The sequence below is a fragment of the Quercus lobata genome, chromosome 10 (assembly GCF_001633185.2).
Source record: "Quercus lobata isolate SW786 chromosome 10, ValleyOak3.0 Primary Assembly, whole genome shotgun sequence".
Classification (NCBI taxonomy): Eukaryota; Viridiplantae; Streptophyta; class Magnoliopsida; order Fagales; family Fagaceae; genus Quercus; species Quercus lobata.
Window position 1 is genome coordinate 3720293 of NC_044913.1, and position 15496 is coordinate 3735788.

At 33.2% G+C, this 15496-nt stretch overlaps 2 protein-coding genes across 2 annotated transcripts; one reads left to right on the plus strand and one right to left on the minus strand.

The window, feature by feature from the left end:
• Window positions 1-4109, minus strand: LOC115965532 (SNF1-related protein kinase regulatory subunit gamma-1). The gene is made up of 6 exons (XM_031084779.1): window positions 3648-4109; window positions 2509-2681; window positions 2179-2343; window positions 1794-2069; window positions 1008-1171; window positions 1-475 (listed from the first exon to the last, which is right to left on the minus strand). The coding sequence occupies exons 1-6, from the start codon at window positions 3826-3828 to the stop codon at window positions 178-180; spliced, it is 1257 nt and encodes a 418-aa protein (XP_030940639.1). The 5' UTR covers window positions 3829-4109; the 3' UTR covers window positions 1-177.
• Window positions 4110-10018: 5909 nt separating this feature from the next.
• LOC115965725 lies at window positions 10019-14224 on the plus strand. The gene is made up of 6 exons (XM_031085023.1): window positions 10019-10239; window positions 12371-12416; window positions 13008-13134; window positions 13354-13424; window positions 13606-13709; window positions 13894-14224. Exons 1-6 carry the CDS (start codon window positions 10120-10122, stop codon window positions 13927-13929), a joined length of 504 nt encoding a protein of 167 aa, XP_030940883.1. The 5' UTR covers window positions 10019-10119; the 3' UTR covers window positions 13930-14224.
• Window positions 14225-15496: the final 1272 nt, after the last annotated feature.

Below are 15496 nucleotides of genomic sequence, written 5' to 3' on the forward strand. Positions count from 1 at the left end.
TATACAGAAAAGTTAACTCAGTTACACTGGGTTAAAATTAATTACAAGTGCTTGCCTATGTTACAATCAACATAATCAACTCATCAACAAGAAACCGTAGGACAAGGAGAGATCATTAGATTCATTACAAGAAAACAAAACTAGCAAAAAAGGTGTCAATCGATGCTATTCTTGATGTTAAACCCTGCTGTTTTGGGGCAGTGGCAGAACACCATCAAAGAAATCGCCAAAGTAGCCACGGGGCTCATGTACTAGCTTTGAGATAATGTCTCTCAGTGTGATAACTCCCTCCAGATTCCCATCATTATCGACAACATATATCCGGTGAATCTTCTCAGAATCAAGCAGCTGAATCAATTCTTTCATTGTGTGGTCCCTTTTGCATGTGACCATGCCAGTCACTAATGGGCAGTTCTCATGATTTTTCTCTAAGTAGCTTCTAACGGCTGTCAGGAAGTTCTTTGCCGTGATAGATCTGTTATACATGTCAAATGAGTGCAACAAGAGTCATATTGATTGAAAACTGTATGGACCATGGAACTAAGAGCCTAAATTTTTTTGATGAAATTGCATACTTTCCTAGCTTAATTTTTTTTATCAACAACTTCATATTAATGTTGATTTAAACATGGACTTTTGATTAGAATAAGATTTACGATGCACAAAATAGACAATTAGTCAAATTTATAAGCCAATCATGTACGCAAATGGATAAACTAAATCATGCCGCATATATCAAAGGATCATGGAGGTTGGCTGGTTTTGAGGGTTCCACAATGACCATGAACATGACTAAGTTTTATTGTTTATGAGCTCCTTCAAAACTTTGGCAATCAATTTTGTTGTAATGTCATTAATTCTAGGGATTGCAAGAGGGCAGGTAGAGTTATCCAAGTAACCCATCTTATTGCCATCACTAAATATTTCCTTTAGAATTTCAAGGATCAAACATAAGACATAACAGTAACAAAAGACGCACAATTTTGGAAATTAGCTCAGCTACAAACCTATAATCATGGTAGATTTCTGGAGCAGTTAGCAAGAACTGAACATCTCTTAAGCTTATATTACCCACTGCCCTGCTGCTACCCTTTTCGATAACAGGAATCCCTCCAATCCTCTTTTTCCTCATCAGCTTGAATGCCTGGAGCACCGGCTCATCCTCATGGACCTACATTAAAAATTAATCTTATAAGAGAATTTATTAACATGTGAACATGCGTCTAGGCTAATCTTCATCCCAATAATTATCAAGTTTCCTGACCATGAATATTTCTAATAGCTCAAATATCATTGATAAAACATAAAAGACATTTTCTTAGCAAATGAAGGCAAGCAATCAAACCCTTTTTCACCATGGAGCATTTTTGTAGACCAAGTCAGCACAAAAATAAAATTGAAAATCCTCACAATTTATTTGTGTTATGACAAGTGCAGGTTATGGGACAAGAATGCATATTGAGCTAACACACCATCCCATGAATGCATATTGAGCTAACAGACCATAATAAACACTAACAAAGCACACAGCAATTTCTATCTCATCTAGTTACATTGATCTGTTTTTAAAATCTTCACAATTTATATAACTTAAAGTTTAAATGTATCAACAAATACCTTAAGATAAATGTAACTTCCTTATTTCAAATATAGATGTAATGTTTTAAGATTGATCTCTTAATGCATGAAAATTTGTATAATTATGGCTTTACAAGCAAAGGTTAAGCATTATGCAGTGAGAATGAACATAACAAACCTAGTTTAATAAACATAAACTGAGAAGAGAAATACACCTTGATAAGATGATTTGGTGTCATCACTGGAAGTCCAAGCTCAGATAATCTCTTGGTTCCCCAACTTTCAAACCACTGAAGTCCAGCACATTCTGCTAGCATATGAATGACAGCAGATTGTGTGATGATGTTTTCAATTTTACCTTCCCCCAAATCAACCACAGGAACACTTTTCATTTTGTACTTTGAAAGCAGCAAGAGCATAGTCAGAAATGAGTTGGATGTTTGCAAAGCAAGAAATGGGGCCCAGCGGAATGACCCAGAGATGTCTCGAACCTGTATGCTAAGTAGTTAATAAGTGTTCTGGGATTTTATGCGCAACATGGAAAAAAGGAAAAAACAAGTTGGGATGGCCAAAGCTAGTTAAAGTCATAAGAATTAAAACCTTTGTGTTCTTATAAAAGTCAGAAGAAGTCAGAGCTTCAAAAAAATTTCCATTAGTTGATGCAGCAGATTCAGCGCCTAGGAACTCAAATTCAGCATTCACTCCATTAGTTGCTGCTGCAAGAGCAGTTGCACTGGATGGACTCCTAGGAGACGGTGGTTCAGACTGTCAAGAACATAAATTGTCATATTTTCATTTTTGAAACTGTGAAGATAGCCAACTCAGAATTATACATTACTGTTAAAGTCAGTCCAATTAGTTGTTGTAAAAGCCAAGCAATTTTGGCCAAAAAAATAATCATATAGGTTGGTTGGCATGCTAAGTGCTAACCTGACACAGAAGCCAAAAAACAATTCCCGCAAACTCAACAATGCCAATGTATCTATCAATCCAGCTAGCATCCTCAGGGGCATCAACATCCACCACTGGGGCACTAAGAATTTTGTGTTGGGCCAGTATTTGAACAGCTTCACCTAAACTGGCGTCTGATTTTATCTCAATAGCTAGACACAAAAATTATCATATACTTAGCACAAGAAACAAAAAAAAAGGTACAAAATAATGGATACAAAGAGTACACTACATTAAATTAATGCATGTTATATATATCATATGCAAAGGCATTCATAATTTAACATTGACTTGCAATGCAAATATAAACATGGAAACTGTTGATACTAGCCAATTGGGGACCAATTGTCCAAAGAACTTTGGAAGCGCAGTAGCCCTCACAAATTATGGGTCAAAAATGCATATCAAGCCAGCACACCATGATAAACAATAAAAAAGCACACTATAACTTCTACTTCATCTAGTTAAATTGATCTGTTTGACCATCCAGAAAAGCTCAATAAATGTAAAAACTTTTTCCATAAGACCCAAAACCACATCTCATCAAATTCAAACAAAAAGATTTTCTTTAGTCTAGTTTTTTTTCATTTTTCTTTCCTTTTTTCCAATTATTTTTTCCTCCCTAAATAAGAATAAAACATTAAAGTTCAGAAATTTCTTCGCTTTCCTTCCCCAAAAACTTTAAAAATCTATTCACAGAACTATCAAAGTTACAGTTAACCCTTCTTTACTAGCTTTATCAATCCCTCTCTTTCAATTCTTTTGTATTTCATCATTAACAGAAACCTAGAGAAATTAAAATCCCACCCAAAAAAAAAAAAAAAAAAAACCCTATTTTTATCAACTGGGGTATTAAAATTTTCTAAGCTGATCATCAAACTCTGCCTAAAATCATTATATCAAACTCACACATGATTTTCAACATAAACAACTAGCAAGATGTTCAATATTAACAACTACACACCAACAACAACAACAACAAACAAGCCATAGTCCCAAAATTTTAAACAAACTAATCAGGGTTGGTCATATGTATTATTTTCCTTCATTTTATTCTATCCAAAATCATACTCTATTTTACATCCATATACCGATAAACTCATAAACATATAGAATACCTTGATTAGAAGGAGCTGGAGGGAAAGCAGAAACAGGGATGCTCTCAAAGCAAGCATTAAGTTTCTCAGTAGGACTCAGCTGTGGCTCCATTATGTCCCACAAATCCTCCACTCTCATCCCCAACTTAGCTTCTGGACTCGACAACCCACTCCTTGGACTCCCTTCCATCGTTCCCATCATCCAAATCTCTCTCTTTCTTTCTTTCTCTCACTCTCAAACTCTCTCTTCTGTAAAACTCAAAGTCTCAATTATTGTCTCTCTCTCAGCACTCAGACCCGACAAGCGCAGGATCTTTATAACATAAATAAACTACGAAATATAGGAACAGACCGACATGACATGTATCAAACACAGCTATTAATCTGGGCCTTTGAAGTTGTTTACTTTGAATGAAGTTTTTTTGCACGATGTGAGTTTCTGTGTACACGTTGGGAGTTGGGAGATTTGGATTAGGTACATGGCTTGAAAATGAAGTGGCATGGTCAACTGTGTCACGCTTTGTTCGCTATGCTTATCCGATTTGTCTTTTCTCGCTTTTTTTAATGATTATTTATAAAACAAACAAACAAAGACAAGCCTTATCCGGTTTTTACTGTTGGCCACTGGTGTGCTACTCTAACGTGCACCGCTACGTGTTTTGCGCACTCTTCTCTTCTCTTCCCTTCTATTATTTGTGACTCGTGTCTGCCCTTCCCTATATTATAGACCTCCTTTTTTTGAGGTGATGAATTTTTTTTTTTCCCTGAATTGTGATTATATAATTTTTATTTGAATTTACTACTAATATCATTTTTATTATATTCAAACTCAAACATGTTAATTTAATTTTCGCTAGATTTTCTCTTATTAGAAAAATTTATAAACTGACATATTAATCAAATATGATTGCTGTCATTCTAACAACCTAATATATAATTGGCAAGATTACCTTTTTTGTAATTTGTTACACATAAATTTGACTAACTTAGTAAAATCCATATATTCTTAGTATCATTCCTATTATAGAGTTTTGTCATTATTGTCAACACTTTTAAGTTTAGATACTGTAAAATTCTTAAAAATAAATAAGAAGAAAATATAATTCAACAATAAAAAAATGTAATCTATATGTATTGTTATAACCAAACAATTACAAGTTTCCAAAAAATAGTAGATTACTTACTTGTTAAAATCAAGACGGCTCATGCTTGTCTTTTGCTCTAGCTTTCACAATCTTAACTAATCTAGTTGCAATTTTTTTTTTTTTTTTTTCAAATGTAGTTGTTGCCTTAAAGGTAAGAAACCACTCTTTTCAATATCCAATCAATTTGTCGTTTGCTCATGCTTGTAATTTATTTATTAAATTATGTTCTTAGGAACAACACAACATAAGGTGTTGGTTAATATATAATTTATTTTTCAAAAAATCCCGAAATATGATACTTAATAATGGTAAGCATCCACCCATACAAGCAACACTTCAACCATTGCAATGACATATAACATGGGTTGTGCTTATTAATGTCAAACCATTAATTTTTTTTTTTTTTTTTTATGCCGAATTAAAGATTGTTGGGTACATTCTCAAAAAAAAAAAAAAAAAATTGTTGGGTAAATTTCACTTTAAACTCTATAGTTTAGAGCCTTAGAGGTAATCTAAATTAAACTCTTTAGTTTTGAAAGTATTAAATTAAACGTTGAAATTTGGAAAGGTGACAAATAATATATTAAAACTTGAAATAACCTAATAGAAATCTGCTCAATCTTATGGACGAAAGTCCAAGTGGTGATTGGCAACCTTCCAATGCAAAGGAAGTAAGGGCTCTATCCTTTTGAGTGGGTGCTATACTTGGTCAAGTCCCCATAAAATTGAAGCTATGAGGTGGGAAGTAAGGAGATATCCTTGTCCTAATTGCTATTTTTTTTTTTAACCAAGTTTTAATTTGTAGCCGTTTAAAAGTTCAAGGTTTAATTTAGTACTTTTAAAACTATAAGGTTTAATTTAGACTACCCATAGGAGGTTTAAAGTAAAATTTGCTTATAACTCTACCCATGATAGCACTACACATGACATGGAAGGAGTAAAGAAGTCGTCCTCAAGGCCCAAACCCATCACACCACATAAAGCCCATTGGGCCAGCGCACTTGGCCCAAAATCCAAATTCTTTTTTTTTTTTTTGGGTGTTAATCCCACCTTATCTCATCTTCATCAATTAGGCATTGACCATGCTCCAATGTCCAATCAAAATGCCCTAGGGGTACATTCGTAACTTCGACCAATAAACTCCTAGAGTTTGGTTACGGTGCTCCCTTGGACCGCAATAGGGAAAGTGTTTGCATCCATTACAAAGTAGTGGCATTAAAATTATAATTATTTATTTGATCATAATTTTTTTGTTGTGAATTTGTGATATATTAGGTTCAACATGTTTGAATCCTTTTAGATACATATATCTATGTGCTTGTAGTGATAATAGAATATAAATATGTCTTTGTAAACACCCTATTTTGTAACTATCGTTTAACTTAAAATTAAGGATAAATGGGTAACTTATAATGTAAGGGTAAAGTTGTCATTTTGACATTAGATGGACAAAATATTAATTAAAACAAAATCATAATGTGTAACAATCAAGAAGATATCTTGAGTGTGAAAATCTAAAAGCTAAAAGTACCATTAAAAAAAAAAGATAAAAGCTTATTTATCAAGCCACATTAATGTGATGTTTGGTACGGGCTAATGTTTTAAGTTTTTTAAGAATTTTTAAAAATTCTCATGTTTAGTTATAAATCATACTAGGGAATCAAATGTTAGAGGAATTTAGATTCTCCATTTAACCCCCTTTCAGTAGGAATGTGGATTCCCTTTAAAACTGGTGTCCAAATTCCCAACCTTAAAGGAAATTGTATTTTTTATAAATTGACAATTTTAACCATTATTCCTTATCATTTAAGCAATTGAAATAAAATATATAACAAATCATCGATATCTTTTCTTTTGTCTTTATCTCTTCCAGCCAAAACAATATTATCTCTTCCCACCAAAACAACATAATTAGGATAGATAATTCTATTGATATATTCATTAACAAAATTTTATTTATGTTTCCCGTGTGAAAAAAAAAAAAAAAAAGTTTGAAAGGGGACTCTCCATTGTTGCCAAGTATTCATTTTTATTATTTTGTGTGTGTTGCTCAACAAATTATTAATGGTTCTAATTTCATGGAAATTTGTTAATGTATCTATTCCTATCTCAAATCTTGGTTTTGTTTTGTTTAGGTATGACTATGTTATTCAAGTGCTTATAGATGCAGGGGTGAATACATTATATATGTAATAGATCGCATTTGTTTCATTGTTGATGAACTATTTTTATTTTTATTGCTACTTCTATGGTCTTATAAAACTAAATGTTGTTAGGTTGTTTTGTTATAGATTAAGCTCTTTCAAAAATTATTATTAAGAATAAAGCATTTGAGAATTTAAATAGTCATTTTTTGTATTGTACTTGTCATTTTGAAATGTTAGACTAGAGTTTTAATAAAGTTGTCATAATTTATAGTTTATATTTTGTTTTTCATTATTTATTTAGAGGGATTTTTTTTAAAGGACTTATATTGGATTTACAAATCTAAGGATTGTTGAGGAAATTAGTAATTTCCACGTTTGGGTTTAGCCTATTTATAGGCTATAGATCTATCAATAAAATGCAGAAAAAGTTTATCCTCTGCTTTCTCTATATCCTTTGTTTCCTACTGTTGTTGTGTAAAAAAACGTCCTTTAGTAATTTTTCTTTTTATCAAGGATAGAATGGGAAAAATAAATAATTCAATTAAGATTCCTAGGAATAAAGCAAATATTATAATGTCACATTCCTAGAAATCTTATTAGACTCCCAATTAAATCAAACATAGTAATAGTTACATTCCTAGGCATCTAGATTGTAAGACATCACATTCTCAATCATCTGGATGTCAGGAGTAATATGGATTCTCTCATACCAAATGCCACATAAGTTTAACGAATGAAATGAATTCTAAAATTAAGGTTAATTATATTTGATTATCTTTTTTTTTTTTTGAAAAAGAGTTTTAATCTATGACGTCTGCTCTCAATAATAGTTATTTATTATCAGATCAAGACACCAATCGGTTTTTAGTGTAGGCAAGGATTGAATCTCAAATCTCTTATTCAACCATCAGAGACTTTACTAGTTGAGTTAACTGAAATTTACAACTATATTTGATTATCTATTGATTTTATACTACTATTTAAGAGATTTTTCTTGTTTGTGATCCTCAATTTAGATAGTTAAAATACCTTCAAATTCACCCATATAGAAAGCTTAAATAATAGAGTTAGACTCTTCCCAAAAAAAAAAAAAATGTTCTAATCACATTTCTTTGTCAAATTCAAATTTAAAAATAAAAACCTTTTTTTAAAAGAAAATATAACAATGTTTTTTTAGATAGTTTCAAACAGTTTTTTTTTTCCTCCCCTTCTCTCTCACATTAGTCAAATATAATGCAACTTCTTATTCTTTTTTTTTTTTTTTAATATAAATAAAACAAAACTACTTTTTTTTACACTCTCTTTCTCTCACGTTAGGGTTTTAAAGAGGAAGGGAAATTTTGTGCTTTTTAGTTATCACCTCTATATAATCGGTTATAATAAATTTTGATGACGCATCTTTTTTTCAAAAAATTAGCATACACTATCTTTATTTAGATATATCTTACACACCTTTAACACATTTTTTTTTCCTAAAAATTAGTACACGCCATATCTATTTAAATATATCACACACATTTTTTCCTAAAAATTGGTTTGAAATTGTACATTTCTTTTCTACGTTGACAATTCTAAAGTCAAATGTTGAAGAGGAATCATTACCACCAATAGTATTGTGTTTATATTAAGTTCATGTTGATTTGGTTTGATGTATTCATTTCTTTCATTTTCAAGAACTCACTCTATACACCTTTACGATTTGAGTGGAATTGTGGAAGAGTGTTATTTTTTGCAATACATTGTCAACATGTGAGTGGAAAATCCCCAAAATAAAAAAGAGCCTCATCACATAGTTACCTATCAACATCCAGTTGGTCTAAACTTAAAAACAAGAATGTACATGTGTTTCCCTTAAAAAAAGAAAAAAGAAGAAGAAGAAGAAGAAGAATGTACATGAGTACTATGGGAAATTTCAATACATAATTAGGTTTCTTAGATAATTAATCAATTATCTTATAAAATAGGATGATTAATTAAAACTAAAATTCATAACTTTAACATGTTTTCAATTTAGACTATTTAAACTTGCCCAAGATAAGATTTATACTAAAATTATAATTATACTCCATAACTTTGACATTTTTTTCAATTTATTTCTTTATTTTTTATTATTATTGTAAGGACACGATTCGTGGCGGACCGTAACAGCGTTGGGTTCGCACGTAAAAAGGCCCAAACAACATCATTTGTAGAGCGTGGGTTTGAAAGGTTAGGTCTTGGTCGCCAAACGGTGGGTTTTACGTGATATGCATACATGGTTAGGTCGTCTTCGCCTTAGGAGTTTTTCTTCTGGAGGCGGGCTGGGAGGCTCTGGTTTTTGGCCATTTTTCCCAGCCCCTCTCTAGGTTACTTCTTTTTCCTTTTATACTAGCCAGCGTCCACTGTCCTTCGTCCACGTATAGGGTCAACCTTTCCAAGACTGATACTTGTCTCATCAGCCCATACCCAAAGTCGTTGGGGATGGTTGTAAAAGCTGAAGAATACGGCTCTGTCAAGTGTAGAGTATTGAATGGCAGTAAGGACAGTTTTCCCTGGATATTTTAGATTTTCTTTCAAGCTTAGTCCTATACCGTTTTTGCCCCTCTTTCCGGTGGGACTTTGGGTCTGCCGAGGACTGAACTGTCCTCGGCTGTACCCCAAGGCCATCTTGTGCTTTATATTATCGAGCTTGGGCCTTTGGACTCCCCACGGGTAAATGGGCCTAGCCCATAAATTATTTGGGCCCCACAATTATTATTTTTTAATTTTCATTCATTTTCAATGTAGTCATTTGTCCACCTCATTCCGTCTCCATGATTAAGTTATAAATACTAAAATGACATTGAATGGAATTATAGATAAAATGTATAAATTAAAAATAGATTAAAGTTAAACAATTGAAATAGAAAAGAAAAAGATTGAGAATTGGTAATAAATCAAAGTTAGAAGATATAATAAATATATTATAATTTATCCTAATAACTAAAATGTCATTATAAAATTCTAAAATTATTATGAAAATATTTTGAATGTGATTTTTTTTTTAATTAAAAAAAAAAAGAAAGTCCACTCCCGTATAAATAGCGAAGTGGAGAAGATGTGTGCTCAAATATTTTGTCCCATAATAAGCACTTTGGACAAACTTGGACTCACTCTCTCTCTCTCTGCTATTAGATTTTTTTTCTCTTCTTTTTTGGCTTAAATCTCATTTTTCAGGCGCCTATGGAGGGCTCGACCTCACAGCCGTCCGATGCGAATCCAACGGCTCCTGGCGCTTCCAAATTCCTCTCCGGCCTTCCCTCCCGTGGCCTCTTCTCCTCCACCGTCATCTCCTCCAATCCGGTGAACACTCTCTTTAAACCTTCTAAACCCTTCAATTTTTTTTTTTTTTTTAAATTTTTGTTCTAAATTTCTGTTTGGTTGCCGAGAAAGTATAACCGAAAATTTTTTAGAATTTTTGTAACGTTTGTACTATGAGGCCACCAGAAATTTTAAAAAGAGAGTCATTTACTACTTAGAGGGTTTAGGGTTTAGTTTTGATTTTATTTTGTTGCTTGTTAAGAAAAAAAATCTGTTTGGGAACTTTGTTGGTTAGGTTGTGTGTGAAATTAGTTACTTGTATAGTTATGGGATAATGGGTTTTTTCTTTTTTCTTTTTTTTAGTTTTGTTTTGTTTAGCATTTGATTTGGTGAAGTGATTATCTTTTGGGACACTTGAAGGTTGAAAACAATGCAAGTTATTTCAATGTGTGTTGTGCAAATTGTGAGAACTGGGTAGTTATGGGTCTGCGAGAATGAGCGAGCATTTGGGGCTATGTTTGTGAATTGATGGGGATTGGTTTAAGTAAGATCTGGTTGTGAATTGAATTGGGCATGGACTTTATAGAATAAGCATTGAACTCTGCTGCCATTGTTGTTGGTATAACTTCACTGAAGATTTTAAAAAGTGTTTTATCTATGGGATATAGTTTTTGAGTAATGGAGATGTTAGAGATTGAATATAGTCTTCTTGGTGAATTAGAGAATGAAAGGGTTATTTTCTCCACTTGTTCTTTTTATGGTTTCTTGAGGCCTTAAGGCCAATTAGTTGGTTTTGTTTCTTTTATTGGGCTTGTTATTGAAGAATGCAATTCTTGCACGATTGAACCTCCATCAAGAAAGGTGTAAATATGATTTTTTTCCCTAAGCATGTTTTGCTAAGATGCATCTTGCGCAGTCAATCACGGTTCTTTTGCTGCATAGTTGCTTTCCCAGTTTGACCATATGAGCAGGCTTTCAAGAAGTTGGGGAATTGGTCAGGTCCTAAGACTTCTATGCATTCTTTATCTGGATTTTTTTGGATTTGGTACTTGTAAGAATTTTATTTATTTATTTTTGGTCGTTCTAGCTTAAAAAAGATGGGGCCTGCAGCACCCAGTTGTGAAAACATAATTATAGTTTCAATTAAATTTTGCAACAAATAACATAAGAGGTTGGGAAGTAATGTTATAGAATCTTTTATATCGCAAAATCTAGAACTTCAGCGTTAGAAGGAAGAGGGGAAATAGAATAAGGGAAGAAGTGGCAGCACCATGCATTCATGAAAATAAGTAAACCATGCTAATAGAGTCTTGTCCCTTGATAATTCCAACGGTGAAGCTCACAAGTTATATGACTTAAGGACCAGCTTCTCACATCTATAAAGTGGACACTGTATAATCAATACATGTCAATTGAGCTATTTCCAATAGCACTATAGGGGAGTTGCTTCAGGAATCTGCAAACTTTTGCCCAGTTCTCAATGCACTCCCCACCTAGGTTCTGAAGACTGATTAAGGTAACCTTCAACTAAGTTCATTTTGAGACTGGGCTAAAAAAGAGAGGCTGCATTTTCTTTTTGCAGGGCTTTGGAGGGGTTACCACTTGCCTAAAGAGTTTGCTGATCTTTAAGGGATTCTGGGGTGTAGTTATGCATGGACCTGATGTTGCTTATTTGGTATTTTTTTTAATGGAATTAAATATTAGGAGTATATTTTAAATAAGGTTATGATTGAGGTGCTGGGAGAAGAATCTGGCCTTGGTTTTGCCCAATAGTCAAATGTGTAAATTAGTAGAAAGCCTTTTAATGAAGAGTCTTTAAAGTCTACTTTTTGCCACTAGAACTGATCATCTTATAATTATTTTCTCTCTCTAGGTCCTGTTTCTGAGTTGATGGTTAGTTCAGAAGTAGAACTTGAACTAGCTTGTTTCTCAAGTAAAATCATGTGTTTTTTAGTACTTCCCGCGCTTAATTATAAGATAAATAAATTTGAATGTTAATGCATTATGATGGTACTTTCAGTTCTGCAATTATTCATGTCTTTTTATTTATAACTTCTTGTTGTTCTGGTATGGTTCTTATCTGAACATATTTTGGTCATTGCTACAATTTTCCTCTTAAATCCATTAGATTCTCACTTCAGGAGCATTGAACTTGTCTTTACGTTTTGTGCAGGGAGGGATGAGAGTATATATTTGTGACCATGACACAGCACCCCCAGGTCTCTTCTTCCTCCATGTTTTCTATATGTCACATTACATTGGTTTGATGAAATTTTAGAAGTTTGAAATAAGAAATCATTAATGGTATTTTGAGGAGATTTCGTTCTACCAATATTAGAGATAAAAGAAATAAGAAACGGATGCTCTAACTAGAGTTGCTTATATCTATAGCTCCATGCCAATAAACTCTAGATCAATCAGCAACTCCTCCCATTATAAGAGCAAGGTGGAGGGTGAGGTTGTGTGATCAAGACCCAAAGGGTGCTTTAGTAACTTACCATAAAAAAATAAAAAATCGTAATTACAGAAAATTGTAGACAACATGTTACCAAGATGATGTTTGATCTCATATATTATTTCTATATTCTCCATGCCTTTTTATTTATTTATTTAAACAAATTGAAAGAAGTAGAAAATAATATATGCTGAAAATTTATTACAGTCCTCTGGATTGTTCTCTTGTTTTCATCCACATTTGACACATCAACATCTAGATTCTCTGAAAAAGTGGCTGTCAATATAATTTTACTTCATTTTGAGATAGATTTTATCATGATTTGAAAGTTCTGACTCTCTTTCTTGACATACAGAGGGTCAACAGATAAAAACAAACCAACAAAACATATTGATTAGATCACTCATGCTTAGGAAACAGAAGGGCGAAGCTAGTTCAAAGGATGTGAAGGGTGTAGCTTCAAGTGAGGCTTCTAGAAAGAGGTATTGCTACCACCTCTCTTAGATGAATAATATCTGTTCTGTCTTGATAAAAGTTACTCATGTTGTGTGTGTAGGATATTTTTTTATACTTTACTAATCACTTTTGCTATTAAATGACATTAGTGATTATCACAATGCATCACTTACTCATGCCTGGTTACTGGTGTGCAAATTTGATCGTCTTTAGTGTGATCACCTGTCTTCATTTTATCGTTTCAGGGTTGCTGAAAGACCTTCAGACAGCAGAACTTCAGCTAAGAGAGCCAATAGTCAAGTTGGTTCTCGACAAGGTAAGCTCTGGTGCCTCTTTTATTGGGTCATCTATGTATGGTGGATTTGCATATGTGTACCCCTATAACCATAAAAAACACAGTGTGGCTTTAGATATTGGCAAGTTATATGAATTCCATATTAATTTAATGGTCTCATTATTCATTCTTATCATAAATTTTATGGCTATTGGACTTGCAGAAGGATCAAACAGTCAAGCATCTAATAGGGACTTCCAGAACTTCACAGTGGAGAGGCTTCGTGCCCTTCTGAAGTCAAAAGGTCTTTCCCCTAAAGGGAAGAAGGTAAGTTTTAGTACAATTTAGTCTGAATCCAGCTTAGAATTCTCCCTTGAAATTTCATCTTGGATGCAAGAATGGGTTGTTTATAGTGTTTGTTCCATTGGCAGTTGTGAACCCATCATATGGCATGCTCTGGTTGATGGTTATACAACCATGCCTTTATTGATGCATGAAATTACATGTGCAGGATGAGCTGATTGCGCGCCTGAAAGGGGCAAGTTGATAAGCGCATAGTAGGAAGGAGAGAGAAGGGATGAGATTGGGGAGACAAATCTGCCCTCCATATTTTCACATCCAGAGCAAGTAGCTTGTTTGTTCTATTCGATGTAACATAGGATTAGCGTATGATGGAACTAGTTCTGATCTAAAGGTAAATCAGCAGACATTGCATTTTGAATGGTGGTGTATTTTAGCTTTTATTCCAAATATTTTTGTATAAACTATCATGTGTGTACTTTTTGTTCAGTTTTTACTAGAAATTTGATACATAGAGATCTTATCTTAGACAATTAAACAAATTGATAGAAAAGGTGTGCGAAGATTTTCAAGTACTTGGATCATAGCATTTTCAAGTTTATTTATTTTTAAGTCAAGCAATCACCAAGTCTGATGCTTTTGACCGCTCAACTAGTACCTCTTCCCATTTAAAATGGGATGTTTTTGTTTCAACTCTTGGAAGTTAAAATTACATTGAAATATAAGACCCCAATATGAAGAAATTAAGAAAATAGGGGCGAATTTGCATATCCAAAGACACAATCACAAAGTCCACAATATCTATGATCGACCAAGGGGAACCATGGTAAAACCCAGGGCCCACATTCATATCTCCAAAACTCAAGGCCCACTCGAAGAAATTTTTTTAGAGAAAGTATATGTTGATTGATAATGATTGGTTGAAAGAGTGATTTTTTTTTGAAAGATAAGGAAAGAAGAGACGCTAGATGGACATATGTAAAAATTTCATGTTTTAAAGGTGATGAAATACTATTTTAAGTGAGATAAAGGGGAAAATTTTGAAAAAATGTCTCTTCAACTTAGCTAGGCTTTGAAACTTTCCAAAAAGACAAAAGATCAGGTATGTGATATAATTTATTTCAAATTTTTAGATCAATATAATTATGTAATATAATATCAAAATTATGGGACCCTCCTCTACATGGAGACTTAGATAATTGTCTCAATTGCCAAAAGGTAGAACCGGTATTGCGTAAATTCAAGTAGCTCTTCTCTTTCACATTGTGTATTAGAGTCTTCTCGTCAGATAGTGAGAGATGAGAGATGCATCCATGTAAGTGTGGAGAGAGAGAATTGAAATTATAAAATGAGATAATTGATAAGGAAGTCTGATATATAAAGATATGGTAATTTGATACATCAAATGGTTAAGGGACACATTTGGACGGGTGGGTTGGTTTGATTGGGCCTTTGCTCACCCCTAACTCAAATTTGATTCTCGATTTTATTTTTAAGATGTACAAGACTGGTTCATTGTAAGAAAAATAATGCAAATGTGAGATGTAACTTTTAAGACATACCTTCTTTGACTTTGCTCACAAACTATATACATTACGCCATGTAAGTTGCAATGTTACTTGAATTGCCTTTAGTCCCCGTTCTAATTTCATCTTAAACCACCACCTTCAATTCCTAGCTGCTTAAGTTTTCAAACTCTTTTAATCAAATTTGTCTTCTCTCTCTCCCTATGTGGATGTGTGGTGGTGTTTTGTGGGATGTGTTCGTTAGGTAGGCTTGAACCCACATTTACATTTATGTCGGTCACTAGAATA